The 22,669-nt window shown below is 34.4% G+C and overlaps 1 protein-coding gene across 2 annotated transcripts in view; it reads right to left on the bottom strand.

The window, feature by feature from the left end:
* C4B (complement C4B (Chido blood group)) overlaps positions 1-22,669 on the bottom strand; it is an 876,141-nt gene that overhangs the window by 244,885 nt on the left and 608,587 nt on the right. For both annotated transcript variants that reach the window (XM_044083184.1, XM_044083183.1), the window contains exon 27: positions 3,042-3,149. In XM_044083184.1, coding sequence (XP_043939119.1) covers positions 3,042-3,149 — 108 coding nt within the window. The remainder of the gene's footprint in view (positions 1-3,041; positions 3,150-22,669) is intronic.

Below are 22,669 nucleotides of genomic sequence, written 5' to 3' on the forward strand. Positions count from 1 at the left end.
AGCCTGAATATGGAAATGCTACAAATATCCCCACTACTTAGAACAAACTGCAGAAATGTTTCTCACAGCTGAAAAGCAGCAGTGAGCCTTTAAATGAAAGTTCTAAACAGCTAAAGGAGCCTCTAGAAAAAAGAGTTTAACTGCAACAAGTTATCAGAAACAAACAACCCAACAGATACTTAATAAAAGTGGACAATTTCCAGTTAATACCTCACACACAGTGAAACTAGCTAGAAAAATACACAGCACACAAAGTGCTATAAATAACAAAGAAATAAAGAACAAAATAAACAAAAAACAGGATACTTAATGTTATATATTATAGCTCTGAGTTTCCTCAGTGTCCTTCCTTCAATCAGCTCAGCTCATATTTTTTATTACAGTTAAGCAACACACAAGAAGATTCTAGCAATTTTTTTTTTTTTTTGTAAAGGAAAGGGAGAGAGGAGAAGCAGAAGATAATTCAAGGTTAGGAAACTAATTGGGTTGGCCTTCTCAAATGTTATCTCTGTATTAGGTAGAATGAGCTAATGACACTACACTGGGATGAGTGTCCCAGATCAAATATACAGTAGGGGTGGGCAACTGCAAAGCCACGAAGTGTAACAGCAAGACACCAACAGGGAGGAAGGGTAGGAAACAATACTAAAACTAGTAGCCTACACTCTTTTAGACAGCAAACATTACAGAAATGTTTATCACATTAGAAGAACAGCAGTGACGCACAAAATCAAAGTTTTTAAACAGATAAAGGTGCAAGGAGACTCTACAGAATGCTTTTAACTGCAAACAAATCAGTTATATGATACACTCCTTGGCAGGAAATCAGAACAAACAAACAGGTGCTTAACAAGTAGAGAAAATTTCTCGTTAATACCTTTCACACAGTGAAGCTAGCTAAAAGCTTTACAAACAGTGTGACAGTAACAACCTTATTTATCAGGCCCTGTAAGGCAGACAATTTTAGTATAACCGTGCAGATTAGTTAATAGCAATAAAATACAGTAAAAAGTATGCAGCAGGCAATAACAAGTGCTATATATAAATTGCTAGGAGCAATAGCTACGCAATTTATCTTTGAAGTTGCAATTTGGCAATGCTAATTCAGCTGTTTCTGTTTTAAAGAAACCTAGTATGCACACACCTATAAATCCATGTCTAGTAGAGGTGTTTTTTAGATTATGTGACGATGATATATATGGATGTTTCAGTAAGAAAAATCATAATGGTTTTAAGAATCTAAGTCGTGAAGAGTTTTCTGCTCTAATAGAATTGATTGCACATGACGGTATATGCTTTCGTATAGCTGATAAAGGGGGTGGGATAGTTATTTTTTTACTCCATTTGATAATCGTGCAAATTAAAAAAAAATGTAGTATATCTCATTTCAGAAAATAAATTATATTAAAAAAACTTCTATGCCATGATGTACATGGAATACGCCTGTTTATGCCCATGGCTGATAGTATAACATGGGAAAAGGCTGGTGAATGACGACATGGGAAAATAACTGTGAGGTTGGCCTGTAAAACGGCTGATGAGGTTTATCACCAGGGGCTTTGTCTTTCATTTCTGCCTGAAGTTTTAGGATATGTTGCAAAGGAAAAGGGGGGTACAGAAGATACAGCTAAGTGTGATCCAGGTATAAGCTTTACAAGTAATATGAATCAACCGGCATAATTAAAGATGGCAGTGGAGAAAGTTGCACAGGGGCTCACCTCCTAGCAAAAGAAATGAGGTAGGGCTGGCACTATAGAGTGTGTGCAGAGATTCCATATCAGTATTGTGTACAATTCTCATATCCATTCATAAGGAAGAATTCTGTATTTTGAGGGTTTATAGAGCACAATAGAAATAGCTGAGAAAGTCATGTGTTAACCTATTAGAAATACAGGTGTGATGTCAGCCTAGAGAAAAGAATTAATGAGCATGTGAATGCTACTTACAAACTAATGGGTACTAAATACCAACTCCCTTCAAGCAAATTAAATAAATACAAACTTTTAAGCTACAGCTCAAATGATATCTAAGAGAAACTTTAAACTGCCAATGTCATTTCCCAAGTTAAGTTTTTACACCTATAATAACAAGCCACCTGGGCACACTTCCTGCAACATGTACTTGGAAAGAAACACATACAAATATATAAATATCTGTATAGTGAATAATGAATTATAAGACATACAATGGGTAATACATGTTTCTGTATTTTATCCTCTGTAGGCACTTTATTTCTTCTGTGACTGTATATGTCTACAAATAGCATATTCTATCATTAAAGTTAAGAAAATGTTATGCATGAATGTATGTGTATGCATCCATAAACAGGTAAGATACATATTCTAATTGTATAGTTTGTAATTTATGTCTTATTGTCATGTGGAGCTTTTTCCCTAGGCCTGCACTGAAAAGGGGTTCTCATACCCAGATGAGGCAAATGTAAAATAAAATTAATAAATAAATTGACAACTCCTTGGAAAGAAGACACTTGGGGAAATCTGATGGATCACAGATTTTACTTGTTGGGACACAATAAGTCCTGAAAGGAGATTTAAGAAATAATTGTTTACAAAAAAGTAGCACTAAAATAGAATGTAATAATGGGGATGGGTCTACATCAGAGATGGAATGACTGAGATGGGGGGGGGGCAGGATGAGCATGGTGTGAAATAGAGTTTCAGATACAGAAGTTGGAGGTGTATGTATGGGAGGGCAGAGCATTTATAAAGCTAGTCATATATACAAATAGACTTCACAGATGACTCTTGTTCTCCCATTTGTATGCATGACATAGTCTATGTGGCGTATTAGAAAAAAATCAGAAAACAATGTAAGTATTACTAAAGTAATAGCTGTTCTATACAAAAATAAAAAAAAATAAATAATGTAGATATTATTGCATGAAGAGTAGCTACAAATATTCCACAGTTTTATCCAAACAACCAGCTGCAAGCATATATAGTCATATAATAGACATGCAAACTTCATTTGTGTTATAATCATCTTTGACATAGACAGATAGAAAATAGGCATTACATTACCAGCTTCTTTTGCTCATTGAGGTCTGCATATGTTTTGTTCACATGGTAGAGAGCAATGATGACAAAGGATGTTAGGGAAACACGCTCCTCGGTGCCTCCAATTCCACCCTAAAATCACAAAAAAGAATGTAACAACATGATGCTTGTGGGAGGAGTTCAAAACTTTTTGCATTTAATTCCACTTCTCCTTTCCATCTAATCCAAGTCTAAATAATTGTTAGCATGGCTAGTAAGATAAAAAACAGAGATCATGTATCAGCCATCCTCATATTTTTTACATTTCAGCATAGGTATCACCATGACAACAAACTGCATTTAGGAAAAATAAATGTTTAATGAATCATGAGAAAATCAACAAACTAGGAGGAGGAGGATAGCCAAAGGGTATAAAGAAGAGGAAGGTCTTAGGAATCATGACATCTAGACTTAGTGAAGTACCAGTGGGATTGTAATAAGCTTAACGCACGTAATACACTTATTTAATGTGTTTGCCATGACAGAGTTGAAAGTTAAGTGCCCATCAATCAATGGCATATGTCTCTGTGCTGGTGTTGTCCTAGATGAGGAAATATAGACTATACCTGGTGATATGGCAAATGTAGGATGATGGTCCAAAATCAGGCATGTAACTGACAGTTAATGCATCGCTATGACACGCACTGGTAGGAAATGATGGTCTGTACTAAACTGGATTGTCGATATCTTCCTGAAGAACAGGAACACCTGGACAGTGATGACCACTGCTAACCTAACCCACTCAGGGCAGTGAAGAACAGCAGCAGCAAGTCCTAGGATAATGTTTATGCAGGTACAGCATGGAGTACACTTCCTGTCAACAGTTGCAGGAATTCTGCAAAAATGATCCAAACAGGAAAGGTTAGGCATAAAAGGTGAGCACACTGAAGCCTGAAAATACTCCTCCTTCAGACATACAGCCAGTAGAGCACTTTAACCCATCCACTCATGCATCAGAAAGAAAGTGATGCATTTCAGCCATAAAATGCATAACCGGACAGTGGTCCTTGTAAGTGGTCTTATCTATATGACCAAAAGGAGAAATATAAAGTAGTTGAAATAATAATATACTTGTTGTAGTGAGTCCTGCATTAGTAGGCTCAAAAGCATTACAACACCGAAATACTAATACTGTGAATATGAAACCCTTGTCACATACCATGATATATAACACACATTCCATTCTGTAGAGAGTTCTGCACTAGTCAGCTCACAAGCATTACAACACTGAAATACTAATACTGTAAATATGAAACCCGTCACATAACACGATATATACAACACACATTCCATTCTCTAGTAAGTCCTGCACTAGTCAGTTCACAAGCATTACAACACTGAAGTAATAATACTGCGAATATGAAACCCTTCTCACCTAACCTGATATATATAACACACATTCCATTCTGCAGTCAGTTTTGCACTAGTCAGCTCACAAGCATTACAACACTGAAATACTAATACTGTGAATATGAAACCCTTCTCACCTAACCTGATATATATAACACACATTCCATTCTGCAGTGAGTCCTGACCTAGTCAGCTCACAAACATTACAACACTGAAATACTAATACTGTGAATATGAAACCCTTCTAACTTAACCTGATATATATATGACACATTCTATTCTGTAGTGAGTCCTGCACTAGTCAGCTCACAAACATTACGACACTGAAATACTAATACGGTAAATATGAAAACCTTCTCACCTAACCTGATATATATATAATACACATTCTATTCTGTAGTGAATCTTGCACTAGTCAGCTCACAAGAATTACAAAACTGAAATACTAATACTGTGAATGTGAAACCCTTCTCACTTAACCTGATATATGACACACATTCCATTCTATAGTGAGTCCTGCACTAATCAGCTCACAAGCATTACGACACTGAAATACTAATACTGTGAATATGAAAACCTTCTCACTTAACATGATATATATGACACATTCCATTCTGTAGTGAGTCCAGCAATAGCCAGCTCACAAGCAATGCAATACTGAAATACTAATACTGTGAATATGAAACCCTTGTCACATACCATGATATATATAACACACATTCCATTCTGTAGAGAGTTCTGCATTAGTCAGCTCACAAGCATTAAACACTGAAATACTAATACTGTAAATATGAAACCCTTGTCACATAACACGATATATATAACACACATTCCATTCTGTAGTAAGTCCTGTACTAGTCATTTCACAAGCATTACAACACTAAAGTACTAATACCGTGAATATGAAACCCTTCTTACCTAACCTGATATATGTAACACACATTCCATTCTGTAGTGAGTCCTGCCCTAGTCAGCTCACAATCATTACAACAGTGAAATACTAATACTGTGAATATAAAACTCTTCTCAACTAACCTGATATATAACACACATTAAATTCTACAGTGAGTCCTGCACTAGTCAGCTCACAAACATTACAACACTGAAATACTAATACTGTGAATATGAAACCCTTGTCACATAACATGATATATATAACACACATTTCATTCTGTAGTAAGTCCTGTACTAGTCAGTTCACAAGCATTACAACACTGAAATACTAATACTGCGAATATGAAACCCTTCTCACCTAACCCGATATATATAACACGCATTCCATTCTGTAGTCAGTCCTGCACTAGTCAGCTCACAAGCATTACAACACTGAAATACTAATAGTCTGAATATGAAACCCTTCTCACCTAACCTGATATATATAACACACATTTCATTTGGTAGTGAGTCCTGCACTAGTTAGCACACAAACATTACAACACTGAAATACTAATACTGTAAATATGAAACCCTTTTCACTTAACCTGATATATATAACACATTCTATTCTGTAGTGAGTCCTGCACTAGTCAGCTCACAAGCATTACAACACTGAAATACTAATACTGTGAATATGAAACCCTTTTCACCTAACCTGATATATGACACACATTCCATTTTATAGTGAGTCCTGCACTAATCAGCTCACAAGCATTACAACACTAAAATACTAATACTGTGAATATGAAACCCTTCTCATTTAACATGATATATATAAAACAAATCCCATTCTGTAGTGAGTCCAGCAATAGTCAGCTCACAAGCATTGCACTATTGAAATACTAATACTGTGAATATGAAACCCTTCTCACTTAACCTGATATATATGACATATTTTATTCTGTAGTGAGTCCTGCACTAGTCAGCTCACAAGCATTATGACACTGAAATATTAAAACTGTAAATATGAAACCCTTCTCACCTAATCTGATATATATAACACACATTCCATTCTGTAGTGAGTCCTGCAATAGTCAGCTCACAAGCATTACAACACTGAAATACTAATACTGTGAATATGAAACCTTTCTCACCTAGCCTGATATATATAACACACAATCCATTCTGTAGTGAACATGCACTAGTCAGCTCACAAGCATTAAAATACTGAAATGATAATACTCTGAATATGAAACCCTTCTCAGCTAACCTGATATATATATAAGACACATTCCATTCTGTAGTCAGTCCTGCAATAGTCAGCTCACAGACATTACAACACTGAAATGCTAATACTGTGAATATGAAACCCTTCTCACTTAACCTGATATATATGACACACATTCCATTCTATAGTGAGTCCTGCACTAGTCATCCCATAAGCATTACATCACTGAAATACTAATACTGTGAATATGAAACCCTTCTCCCCTAATTTGATATATATATAATGCACATTCCATTCTGTAGTGAGTCTTCCACTAATCAACTCGCAAGGATTACAACACTGAAATACTAATCCTCTGTATATGAAACCCTTCTCACCTAGCTTGATATATATATATATATATATATATATATATAACACACATTCCATTCTGTAGTGAGTCTTGCACTAATCAACTCAGAAGAATTACAACACTGAAATATTAAAACTTTGTATATGAAACCCTTCTCACCTAACCTGATATATATATAACACACATTCCATTCTGTAGGGAGTCATGCACTAGTCAGCTCAAAAGCATTACAACACTGAAATACTAATACTCTGAATATGAAACTCTTCTCACCTAACCTGATATATAACCCACATTCCATTCTGGAGTGAGTCCTGCACTAGTCAGCTCACTAGCATTATAAAACTGAATTACTAATACTCTGAATATGAAACCCTTCTCACCGAACGAGATATATATAAGACATATTCCATTCTGTAGTCAGTCCTGCACTAGTCAGCTCACAAGCATTATGACACTGAAATACTAATACTGTGAATATGAAACCCTTCTCACCTAACTTGATAAATATAAAAGATATTCCATTCTGTAGTGAGCATGCACTAGTCAGCTGACAGGCATTACAACACTGAAATACTAATACTCTGAATATGAAACCCTTCTCACCTAACTTGATATATATAACACACATTCCATGCTGTACTGAGCATGCACTAGTGAACTCGCAAGCATTACAACACTGAAATACTAATACTGTGAATATGAATCCCTTCTCACCTAACCTGATATATACAACACACATTCCATTCTGTAGTGAGTCCTGCACTAGTCAGCTAAAAAGCATTGCAACACTGAAATTCTAATACTGTGAATATGAAACCCTTCTCACCTTACTTGGTATGTATAATATACATTCCATTCTATAGTGAGTCCTGCACTTGTCAACTCACAATCATTACAATGATGAAATACTAATAATCTGAATATGAAACCCTTCTCACCTAACCTGATATATGTAACACACATTCCATTCTGTAGTGAGTCCTGCACTAGTCAGCTGAAAAGCATTGCAACACTGAAATACTAATACTCTGAATATGAAACCCTTCTCACCTAACCTGATATATGTAACACACATTCCATTCTGTAGTGAATCCTGCACTAGTCATCTCACAAGCATTACATCACTAAAATGCTAATATTCTGAATATGAAACCCTTCTCACCTAACTTGATATATATAACACACATTCCATGCTGTACTGAGCATGCACTAGTGAACTTGCAAGCATTACAACACTGAAATACTAATACTGTGAATATGAATCCCTTCTCACCTAACCTGATATATACAACACACATTCCATTCTGTAGTGAGTCCTGCACTAGTCAGCTAAAAAGCATTGCAACACTGAAATTCTAATACTGTGAATATGAAACCCTTCTCACCTTACTTGGTATGTATAATAGACATTCCATTCTATAGTGAGTCCTGCACTTGTCAACTCACAATGATTACATTGATGAAATACTAATAATCTGAATATGAAACCCTTCTCACCTAACCTGATATATGTAACACACATTCCATTCTGTAGTGAGTCCTGCACTAGTCAGCTGAAAAGCATTGCAACACTGAAATACTAATACTCTGAATATGAAACCCTTCTCACCAAACCTGATATATGTAACACACATTCTATTCTGTAGTGAGTCCTGCACTAGTCAGCTCACAAGCATTACAACACTAAAATGCTAATATTCCGAATATGAAACACTTCTCACCTAACCTGATATATATAAGACACATTCCATTCTGTAGTCCATCCTGCACTGGTCAGCTCACAAGCACTACAACACTGAAATACTATTACTGTGAATATGAAACCCTTTTCACCTAACCTGATATATATAAGACACATTCCATTCTGTAGTGAGTCCTGTACTAGTCAGCTCACAAACATTACAACACTGAAATACTAATTCTTTGAACATGAAACCCTTCTCACCTAACCTGACATATATATGTATATATATATATATATATATATATATATATATATATATATATATATATAAAACACACATTCCATTCTGTAGTCAGTCCTGCACTAGATAGCTCACAAGCATTACAACACTGAAATACTAATACTGTGAATATGAAACCCTTCAAACCTAACCTGATATGTATAACACACATTCCATTTTGTAGTAAGTCCTGTACTAGTCAGTTCACAAGCATTACAACACTGAAATACTAATACTGCGAATATGAAACCCTTCTCACCTAACCTGATATATATAACACGCATTCCATTCTGTAGTCAGTCCTGCACTAGTCAGCTCACAAGCATTACAACACTGAATTACTAATACTCAGAATATGAAACCCTTCTCACCTAACCTGATATATATAACACACATTTCATTTGGTAGTGAGTCCTGCACTAGTTAGCTCACAAACATTACAACACTGAAATACTAATACTGTAAATATGAAACCCTTTTCACTTAACCTGATATATATAACACATTCTATTCTGTAGTGAGTTCTGCACTAGTCAGCTCACAAGCATTACAGCACAGAAATACTAATACTGTGAATATGAAACCCTTTTCACCTAACCTGATATATGACACACATTCCATTTTATAGTGAGTCCTGCACTAATCAGCTCACAAGCATTACGACACTGAAATACTAATACTGTGAATATGAAACCCTTCTCATTTAACATGATATATATAAAACACATTCCATTCTGTAGTCAGTCCAGCAATAGTCAGCTCACAAGCATTGCAATATTGAAATACTAATACTGTGAATATGAAACCCTTCTCACTTAACCTGATATATATATGACATATTTTATTCTGTAGTGAGTCCTGCACTAGTCAGCTCACAAGCATTACGACACTGAAATACTAAAGCTGTAAATATGAAACCCTTCTCACATAATCTGATATATATAACACACATTCCATTCTGTAGTGAGTCCTGCAATAGTCAGCTCACATGCATTACAACACTGAAATACTAATACTGTAAATATGAAACCTTTTTCACCTAGCCTGATATATATAACACACAATCCATTCTGTAGTGAGCATGCACTAGTCAGCTCACAAGCATTAAAATACTGAAACTATAATTCTCTGAATATGAAACCCTTCTCACCTAACCTGATATATATATATATATAAGACACATTCCATTCTGTAGTCAATCCTGCATTAGTCAGCTCACAAGCATTACAACACTGAAATGCTAATACTGTGAATATGAAACCCTTCTCACTTAACCTGATATATATGACACAGATTCCATTCTATAGTGAGTCCTGCACTAGTCATCCCATAAGCATTACATCACTGAAATACTAATACTGTGAATATGAAACCCTTCTCCCCTAATTTGATATATATAATGCACATTCCATTCTATAGTGAGTCTTCCACTAATCAACTCTCAAGGATTACAACACTGAAATACTAATCCTCTGTATATGAAACCCTTCTCACCTAGCCTGATATATATATATATATATATATATATATATATATATATATATATATATATATAACACACATTCCATTCTGTAGTGAGTCCTGCACTAGTCAGCTCACAAGCATTAAAACACTGAAATACAAGTACTGTGAATATGAAACCTTTTTCACCTAGATGATATATATAACACACAATCCATTCTGTAGTGAGCATGCACTAGTCAGCTCACAAGCACTAAAATACTGAAATGATAATTATCTGAATATGAAACCCTTCTCACCTAACCTGATATATATATATAAGACACATTCCATTTTGTAGTCAGTCCTGCACTAGTCAGCTCACAAGCATTACAACACTGAAATGCTAATTCTGTGAATATGAAACCCTTCTCACTTAACCTGATATATATGACACACATTCCATTCTATAGTAAGTCCTGCACTAGTCATCCCATAAGCATTACATCACTGAAATACTAATACTGTGAATATGAAACCCTTCTCCCATACCTTGATATATATAATGCACATTCCATTCTGTAGTGAGTCTTCCACTAATCAACTCTCAAGGATTACAACACTGAAATACTAATCCTCTGTATATGAAACCCTTCTCACCTAGCCTGATATATATATATATAAGACACATTCCATTTTGTAGTCAGTCCTGCACTAGTCAGCTCACAAGCATTACAACACTGAAATGCTAATTCTGTGAATATGAAACCCTTCTCACTTAACCTGATATATATGACACACATTCCATTCTATAGTAAGTCCTGCACTAGTCATCACATAAGCATTACATCACTGAAATACTAATACTGTGAATATGAAACCCTTCTCCCCTACCTTGATATATATAATGCACATTCCATTCTGTAGTGAGTCTTCCACTAATCAACTCGCAAGGATTACAACACTGAAATACTCATCCTCTGTATATGAAACCCTTCTCACCTAGCCTGATATTTATATATATATATATATATATATATATATATTTATATATATATATATATATATATATATATATATATATATAAAACACACATTCCATTCTGTAGTGAGTCCTGCACTAGTCAGCTCACAAGCATTACAACACTGAAATACTAATACTGTGAATATGAAACCCTTCAAACCTAACCTGATATATATAACACACATTCCATTCTGTAGTGAGTCTTGCACTAATCAACTCACAAGAATTACAACACTGAAATACTAATACTCTGTATATGAAACCCTTCTCACCTAACCTGATATATATATAACACACATTCCATTCTGTAGGGAGTCATGCACTAGTCAGCTCAAAAGCATTACAACACTGAAATACTAATACTCTGAATATGAAACTCTTCTCAGCTAACCTGATATATAACCCACATTCCATTCTGGAGTGTGTCTTCCACTAGTCAGCTCACTAGCATTACAACACTGAATTACTAATACTCTGAATATGAAACCCTTCTCACCGAATGAGATATATATAAGACATATTCCATTCTGTAGTCAGTCCTGCACTAGTCAGCTCACAAGCATTATGACACTGAAATACTAATACTGTGAATATGAAACCCTTCTCACCTAACTTGATAAATATAAAAGATATTCCATTCTGTAGTGAGCATGCACTAGTCAGCTGGCAAGCATTACAACACTGAAATACTAATACTCTGAATATGAAACCCTTCTTAGCTAACTTGATATATATAACACACATTCCATGCTGTACTGAGCATGCACTAGTCAACTTGCAAGCATTATGACAGTGAAATACTAATACTGTGAATATGAAACCATTCTCACTTAAATTATATATATATATAACATACATTCCATTCTGTAGTGAGCATGCACTAGTCAGCTCACAAGCATTACAAACCTGAAATACTAATACTGTGAATATGAATCCCTTCTCACCTAACCTGATATATACAACACACATTCCATTCTGTAGTGAGTCCTGCACTAGTCAGCTAAAAAGCATTGCAACACTGAAATTCTAATACTGTGAATATGAAACCCTTCTCACCTTACTTGGAATGTATAATACGCATTCCATTCTATAGTGAGTCCTGCACTTGTCAACTCACAATGATTACAATGATGAAATACAAATAATCTGAATATGAAACCCTTCTCACCTAACCTGATATATGTAACACACATTCCATTCTGTATTGAGTCCTGCACTAGTCAGCTGAAAAGCATTGCAACACTGAAATACTAATACTCTGAATATGAAACCCTTCTCACCTAACCTGATATATGTAAGACACATTCCATTCTGTAGTGAGTCCTGCACTAGTCAGCTCACAATCATTACAACACTAAAATGCTAATATTCCGAATATCAAACACTTCTCACCTAACCTGATATATATAAGGCACATTCCATTCTGTAGTCCATCCTGCACTGGTCAGCTCACAAGCACTACGACACTGAAATACTATTACCGTGAATATGAAACCCTTTTCACCTAACCTGATATATATAACACATATTCAATTCTGTAGTGAGTCCTGCACTAGTCATCTCACAAGCATTACAGCAATGAAATACTAATTCTTTGAATATGAAACCCTTCTCACCTAACCTGACATATATATATATATATATATATATATATATATATATATATATATATATAAACACACATTCCATTCTGTAGTCAGTCCTGCACTAGCCAGCTCACAAGCATTACAACACTGAAATACTAATACTGTGAATATGAAACCCTTCAAACCTAACCTAATATATATAACACACATTCCATTGTGTAGTAAGTCCTATACTAGTCAGTTCACAAGCATTACAACCCTGAAATACTAATACTGCGAATATGAAACCCTTCTCACCTAACCCGATTTATATTACACGCATTCCATTCTGTAGTCATTCCTGCACTAGTCAGCTCACAAGCATTACAACACTGAAATACTAATACTCTGAATATGAAACCCTTCTCACCTAACCTGATATATATAACACACATTTCATTTGGTAGTGAGTCCTGCACTAGTTAGCTCACAAACATTACAACACTGAAATACTAATACTGTAAATTTGAAACCTTTTTCACTTAACTTGATATATATAACACATTCTATTCTGTAGTGAGTCCTGCACTAATCAGCTCACAAGCATTACAACACTGAAATACTAATACTGTGAATATGAAACCCTTTTCATCTAACCTGATATATGACACACATTCCATTTTATACAGCTCACAAGCATTACGACACTGAAAAACTAATACTGTGAATATGAAACCCTTCTTATTTAACATGATATATGTAAAACACATTCCATTCTGTAGTGAGTCCAGCAATAGTCAGCTCACAAGCATTGCAATATTGAAATACTAATACTGTGAATATGAAACCCTTCTCACTTAACCTGATATATGCGATATATTTTATTCTGTAGTGAGTCCTGTACTAGTTAGCTCACAAGCATTATGACACTGAAATACTAAAGCTGTAAATTTGAAACCCTTCTCACCTAATCTGATATATATAACACACATTCCATTCTGTAGTGAGTCCTGCAATAGTCAGCTCACAAGCATTACAACACTGAAATACTAATAATGTGAATATGAAACCTTTTTCACCTAGCCTGGTATATATAACACACAATCCATTCTGTAGTGAGCATGCACTAGTCAGCTCAAAAGCATTAAAATACTGAAAGGATAATTCTCTGAATATGAAACCCTTCTCACCTAACCTAATATATATATAAGACACATTCCATTCTGTAGTCAGTCCTGCACTAGTCTGCTCACAAGCATTACAACACTGAAATGCTAATACTGTGACTATGAAACCCTTCTCACTTAACCTGATATATATGACACAGATTCCATTCTATAGTGAGTCCTGCACTAGTCATCACATAAGCATTACATCACTGAAATACTAATACTGTGAATATGAAACCCTTCTCCCCTAATTTGATATATATATAATGCACATTCCTAGCCTGATATATATATATATATATATATATATATATATATATATATATATATATAAAACACACATTCCATTCTGTAGTGAGTCCTGCACTAGTCAGCTCACAAGCATTACAACACTGAACTACTGATACTGGGAATATGAAACACTTCTCACATAACATATATATATATATATATATATATATAAAACACACATTCCATTCTGTAGTCAGTCCTGCACTAGTTAGCTCACAAGCATTACAACACTGAAATACTAATACTGTGAATATATATATATACATAAAACACACATTCCATTCTGTAGTGAGTCCTGCACTAGTCAGCTCACAAGCATTACAACACTGAACTACTGATACTGGGAATATGAAACACTTCTCACATAACATATATATATATATATATATAACACACATTCCATTCTGTAGTCAGTCCTGCACTAGTTAGCTCACAAGCATTACAACACTGAAATACTAATACTGTGAATATGATACCCTTCAAACCTAACCTGATATATATATATAACACACATTACATTCTGTAGTGAGTCTTGCACTAATCAACTCACAAGAATTACAACACTGAAATACTAATACTCTGTACATGAAACCCTTCTCACCTAACCTGATATATATATATATATATAACACACATTCCATTCTGTAGGGAGTCATGCACTAGTCAGCTCAAAAGCATTACAACACTGAAATACTAATACTCTGAATATGAAACTCTTCTCACCTAACCTGATATATAACCCACATTCCATTCTGGAGTGAGTCCTGCACTAGTCAGCTCACTAGCATTACAACACTGAATTACTAATACTCTGAATATGAAACTCTTCTCACCGAACGAGATATATGTAAGACATATTCCATTCTGTAGTCAGTCCTGCACTAGTCAGCTCACAAGCATTAGAACACTAAAATGCTAATATTCCGAATATGAAACCCTTCTCACCTAACCTGATATATATAAGACGCATTCCATTCTGTAGTCAGTCCTGCACTGGTCAGCTCACAAGCACTACGACACTGAAATACTATTATTGTGAATATGAAACCCTTTTCACCTAACCTGACATATATAACACACATTCCTTCTGTAGTGAGTCCTGCAGTAGCCATCTCACAAGCATTACAACACTGAAATAATTATACTATGAATATGAAACCCTTCTCACCTAACCTGATATATATAACACACATTTCATTTGGTAGTGAGTCCTGCACTAGTTAGCTCACAAACATTACAACACTGAAATAGTAATACTGTGAATATGAAACCCTTTTCACTTAACCTGATATTTATAACACATTCTATCATGTAGTGAGTCCTGCACTAGTCAGCTCACAAGCATAACGACACTGAAATACTAATACTGTAAATATGAAAACCTTCTCACCTAACCTGATATATATATATATATATATATACATACATATATAAAAAACACATTCTATTCTGTAGTGAGTCCTGCACTAGTCAGCTCACAAGCATTACAACACTGAAATACTAATACTGTGAATATGAAAACCTTTTCACCTAACCTAATATATGACACACATTCCATTCTATAGTGAGTCCTGCACTAATCAGCTCACAAGCATTACGACACTGAAATACTAATACTGTGAATATGAAACCCTTCTCACTTAACATGATATATATGACACATTCCATTCTGTAGTGAGTCCAGCAATAGTCAGCTCACACGCATTGCAATATTGAAATACTAATACTGCGAATATGAAACCCTTCTCACTTAACCTGATATATATGACATATTTTATTATGTAGTGAGTCCTGCACTAGTCAGCTCACAAGCATTATGACACCGAAATACTAATACTGTGAATATGAAACCTTTCTCACCTAGCCTGATATATATAGGACACATTCCATTCTGTAGTCAGTCCTGCACTAGTCAGCTCACAAGCAATAAAATACTGAAATGATAATACTCTGAATATGAAACCCTTCTCAATTAACCTGATATATATGACACACATTCCATTCTATAGTGAGTCCTGCACTAGTCATCCCATAAGCATTACATCGCTGAAATACTAATACTGTGAATATGAAACTCTTCTCGCCTAACTTGATATATATAATGCACATTCCATTCTGTAGTGAGTCTTCCACTAATCAATTCGCGAGGATTACAACACTGAAATACTAATCCTCTGTATATGAAACCCTTCTCACCTAACCTGATATATATATATAACACACATTCCATTCTGTACTGCCTCCTGCATTAGTCAGCTCACAAGAATTAAAACGCTGAAATACCAATACTGGGAATATGAAACCCTTCTCACATAACCTGATATAGATATCTATATATATATATATATATATATATATATATATATATATATATATATATATATATATGTATGTGTGTGTGTGTGTGTGTATAAAACACACATTCCGTTCTGTACTGAGTCCTGAACTAGTCATCTCACAAACATTACAACACTGAAATACTAATTCTTTGAATATGAAACCCTTCTCACCTAACCTGACACATATATATATATATATATATATATATTTATATTTATATATATATATATATATATATATATATATATATATATATATAGATATCTATAGATATATATATATATATATATATAAAACACACATTCCATTCTGTAGTCAGTCCTGCACTAGTAAGCTCACAAGCATTACAACACTGAAATACTAATACTGTGAATATGAAACCCTTCAAACCTAATCTGATATATATAACACACATTCCATTTTGTAGTGAGTCCTGCACTAGTTAGCTCACAAACATTACAACACTGAAATGCTAATACTGTGAATATGAAACCCTTCTCACCTAACCTGATATATATATATAACACGCATTCCATTCTGTAGGGAGTCATGCACTAGTGAGCTCAAAAGCATTACGACACTGAAATACTAATACTCTGAATATGAAACCCATCTCACCTAATCTGATATATAACCCACATTCCATTCTGCAGTGAGTCATGCACTAGTCAGCTCACTAGCATTACAACACTGAATTACTAATTCTCTGAATATGAAACCCTTCTCACCGAATGATATATATTTGACATATTCCATTCTGTAGTCAGTCCTGCACTAGTCAGCTCACAAGCATTATGACACTGAAATACTAATACTATGAATATGAAACCCTTCTCACCTAACTTGATAAATATAAAACATATTCAATTCTGTAGTGAGCATGCACTAGTCAGCTGACAAGCATTACAACACTGAAATACTAATACTCTGAATATGAAACCCTTCTCACCTAACTTGATATATATATATAACACACATTCCATGCTGTACTGAGCATGCACTAGTGAACTCGCAAGCATTATGACACTGAAATGCTAATACTGTGATTATGAAACCATTCTCACTTAAAAGATATATATAACATACATTCCATTCTGTAGTGAGCATGCACTAGTCAGCTCACAAGCATTACAACACTGAAATACTAATACTGTGAATATGAATCCCTTCTCACCTAACCTGATATATACAACACACATTCCATTCTGTAGTGAGTCCTACACTAGTCAGCTAAAAAGCATTGCAACACTGAAATTCTAATACTGTGAATATGAAACCCTTCTCACCTTACTTGGTATGTATAATACACATTCCATTCTATAGTGAGTCCTGCACTGGTCAGCTCACAAGCACTACGGCACAGAAATACTATTACTGTGAATATGAAACCCTTTTCACCTAACCTGATATATATAACACACTTTCCATTCTGTAGTGAGTCCTGCACTAGTCATTTCACAAGCATTACAACACTGAAATAATTATACTATGAATATGAAACCCTTCTCACCTAACCTGATATATATATATATAAAACACACATTTCATTTGGTAGTGAGTCCTGCACTAGTTAGCTCACAAACATTACAACACTGAAATACTAATATTATGAATATGAAACCCTTTTCACTTAACCTGATATATATAACACATTCTATCATGTAGTGAGTCCTGCACTAGTCAGCTCACAAGCATAACGACATTAAAATACTTATACTGTAAATATGAAAACCTTCTCACCTAACCTGATATATATATATATATATATATATAACACACATTCTATTCTGCAGTGAGTCCTGCACTAGTCAGCTCAGAGGCATTACAACACTGAAATACTAATACTGTGAATATGAAACCCTTTTCACCTAACCTGATATATGACACACTTTCCATTCTATAGTTAGTCCTGCACCAATCAGCTCACAAGCATTACGACACTGAAATACTAATACTGTGAATATGAAACCCTTCTCACTTAATATGATATATATATAAGACACATTCCATTCTGTAGTGAGTCCAGCAATAGTCAGCTCACAAGCATTGCAATATTGAAATACTAATACTGTGAATATGAAACCCTTCTCTCTTAACCTGATATATATGACATATTTTATTCTGTAGTGGGTCCTGCACTAGTCAGCTCACAAGCATTATGACACTGAAATATTAAAACTGTAAATATGAAACCCTTCTCACCTAATCTGATATATATATAACACACAATCCATTTTGTAGTGAGTCCTGCAATAGTAAGCTCTCAAGCATTACAACACTGAAATACTAATACTGTGAATATGAAACCTTTTTCACCTAGCCTGAAATATGTATAACACACAATCCATTCTTTAGTGAGCATGCACTAGGCAGCTCACAAGCATTAAAATACTGAAATGATAATACTCTGAATATGAAACCCATCTCACCTAACCTGATATATATATAAGACACATTCCATTCTGTAGTCAGTCCTGCACTAGTCAGCTCACAAGCATTACAACACTGAAATGCTAATACTGTGAATATAAAACCCTTCTCACTTAACCTGATATATATGACACACATTCCATTCTATAGTGAGTCCTGCACTAGTCATCCCATAAGCATTACAACACTGAAATACTAATACTCTGTATAGGAAACCCTTCTCACCTAACCTGATATATATATATATAACACACATTCCATTCTGTAGGGAGTCATGCACTAGTCAGCTCAAAAGCATTACAACACTGAAATACTAATACTCTGAATATGAAACTCTTCTCAGCTAACCTGATATATAACCCATATTCCATTCTGGAGTGAGTCCTGCACTAGTCAGCTCACAAGCATTATGACACTGAAATACTAATACTGTAAATATGAAACCCTTCTCACCTAACTTGATAAATATAAAAGATATTCCATTCTGTAGTGAGCATGCACTAGTCAGCTGACAAGCATTACAACACTGAAATTCTAATACTCTGAATATGAAACCGTTCTCACCTAACTTGATATATATAACATACATTTAATGCTGTACTGAGCATGCACTAGTCAACTCACAAGCATTATGACAGTGAAATACTAATACTGTGAATATGAAACCATTCTCACTTAAATGATATATATATAACATACAGTCCATTCTGTAGTGAGCATGCACTAGTCAGCTCACAAGCATTACAACACTGAAATACTAATACTGTGAATATGAATCCCTTCTCACCTAACCTGATATATACAACACACATTCCATTCTGTAGTGAGTCCTGCACTAGTCAGCTAAAAAGCATTGCAACACTGAAATTCTAATACTGTGAATATGAAACCCTTCTCACCTTACTTGGAATGTATAATACGCATTCCATTCTATAGTGAGTCCTGCACTAGTCAACTCACAATGATTACAATGATGAAATACTAATAATTTGAATATGAAACCCTCTTCACCTAACCTGATATATGTAACACATATTCCATTCTGTAGTGAGTCCTGCACTGGTCAGCTGAAAAGCATTGCAACACTGAAATACTAATACTCTGAATTTGAAACCCTTCTCACCTAACCTGATATATGTAACACACATTCCATTCTGTAGTGAGTCCTGCACTAGTCAGCTCACAATCATTACAACACTAAAATGCTAATATTTTGAATGTGAAACCCTTCTCACCTAACCTGATATATATAAGACACATTCCATTCTGTAGTCAGTCCTGCACTAGTCAGCTCACTGGCACTACGACACTGAAATACTATTACTGTGAATATGAAACCCTTTTCACCTAACCTGATATATATAAGACACATTCCATTCTGTAGTGAGTCCTGCACTAGTCATCTCACAAGCATTACAACACTGAAATACTAATTCTTTGAATATGAAACCCTTCTCACCTAACCTGACATATATATATATATATATATATATATATATATATATATACATACATAAAACACACATTCCATTCTGTGGTCCATCCTGCCTGGTCAGCTCACAAGCATTACAACACTGAAATACTATTACTGTGAATATGAAACCCTTTTCACCTAACCTGATATATATAACACACATTCCATTATGTAGTGAGTCCTGCACTAGTCATCTCACAAGCATTACAACACTGAAATACTAATTCTTTGAATATGAAACCCTTCTCACCTAACCTGACATATATATATATATATGTATATATATATATATATATATATATATATATGTATATATATATATATATATATATATATATATATATATATATATATACATATACATATATATATATATATATATATACATATATATATATATATATATATATGTATAAAACACACATTCCATTCTGTAGTCAGTCCTGCACTAGTTAGCTCACAAGCATTACAACACTGAAATACTAATACTGTGAATATGAAACCCTTCAAACCTAACCTGATATATATAACACACATTCCATTTTGTAGTAAGTCCTGTACTAGTCAGTTCACAAGCATTACAACACTGAAATACTAATACTGCGAATATGAAACCCTTCTCACCTAACCCGATTTATATAACACGCATTCCATTCTGTAGTCAGTCCTGCACTAGTCAGCTCACAAGCATTACAACACTGAAATACTAATACTCTGAATATGAAACCATTCTCACCTAACCTGATATATATAACACACATTTCATTTGGTAGTGAGTCCTGCAATAGTTAGCTTACAAACATTACAACACTTAAATGCTAATACTGTAAATATGAAACCCTTTTCACTTAACCTGATATATATAACACATTCTATTCTGTAGTGAGTCCTGCACTAGTCAGCTCACAAGCATTACAACACTGAAATACTAATACTGTGAATATGAAACCTTTTTCACCTAACCTGATATATGACACACATTCCATTTTATAGTGAGTCCTGCACTAATCAGCTCACAAGCATTATGACACTGAAATACTAATACTGTGAATATGAAACCCTTCTCATTTAACTTGATATATATAAAACACATTCCATTCTGTAGTGAGTCCAGCAATAGTCAGCTCACACGCATTGCAATATTGAAATACTAATACTGTGAATACGAAACCCTTCTCACTTAACCTGATATATATGACATATTTTATTCTTTAGTGAGTCCTGCACTAGTCAGCTCACAAGCATTATGACACTGAAATACTAAAGCTATAAATATGAAACCCTTCTCACCTAATCTGATATATATAACACACATTCCATTCTGTAGTGAGTCCTGCAATAGTCATCTCACAAGCATTACAACACTGAAATACTAATACTGTGAATATGAAACCTTTTTCACCTAGCCTGGTATATATAACACACAATCCATTATGTAGTGAGCATGCACTAGTCAGCTCACAAGCATTAAAATACTGAAATGATAATTCTCTGAATATGAAACCCTTCTCACCTAACCTGATATATATAAGACACATTCCATTCTGTAGTCAGTCCTGCACTAGTCAACTCACAAGCATTAAAACACTGAAATGCTAATACTGTGAATATGAAACGCTTCTCACTTAACCTGATATATATGACACACATTCCATTATATAGTGAGTCCTGCACTAGTCATGCCATAAGCATTAAATCACTGAAATACTAATACTGTGAATATGAAACCCTTCTCCACTAATTTGATATATATAATGCACATTCCATTCTGTAGTGAGCCTTCCACTAATGAACTCGCAATTATTACAACACTGAAATACTAATCCTCTGTATATGAAACCCTTCTCACCTAGCCTGATATATATATATATATATATATATATATATATATATATAACACACATTCCATTCTGTAGTGAGTCCTGCACTAGTCAGCTCACAAGCATTACAACACTGAAATACTAATACTGGGAATATGAAACCCTTCTTACATAACCTGATATATATATATATATATATATATATATATATATATATATATATATATATATATATATCCATATATATATAACACACATTCCATTCTGTAGTCAGTCCTGCACTACTT

Source organism: Protopterus annectens, chromosome 9.part0, assembly GCF_019279795.1.
Source record: "Protopterus annectens isolate FY-2018-M chromosome 9.part0, PAN1.0, whole genome shotgun sequence".
Classification (NCBI taxonomy): Eukaryota; Metazoa; Chordata; order Ceratodontiformes; family Protopteridae; genus Protopterus; species Protopterus annectens.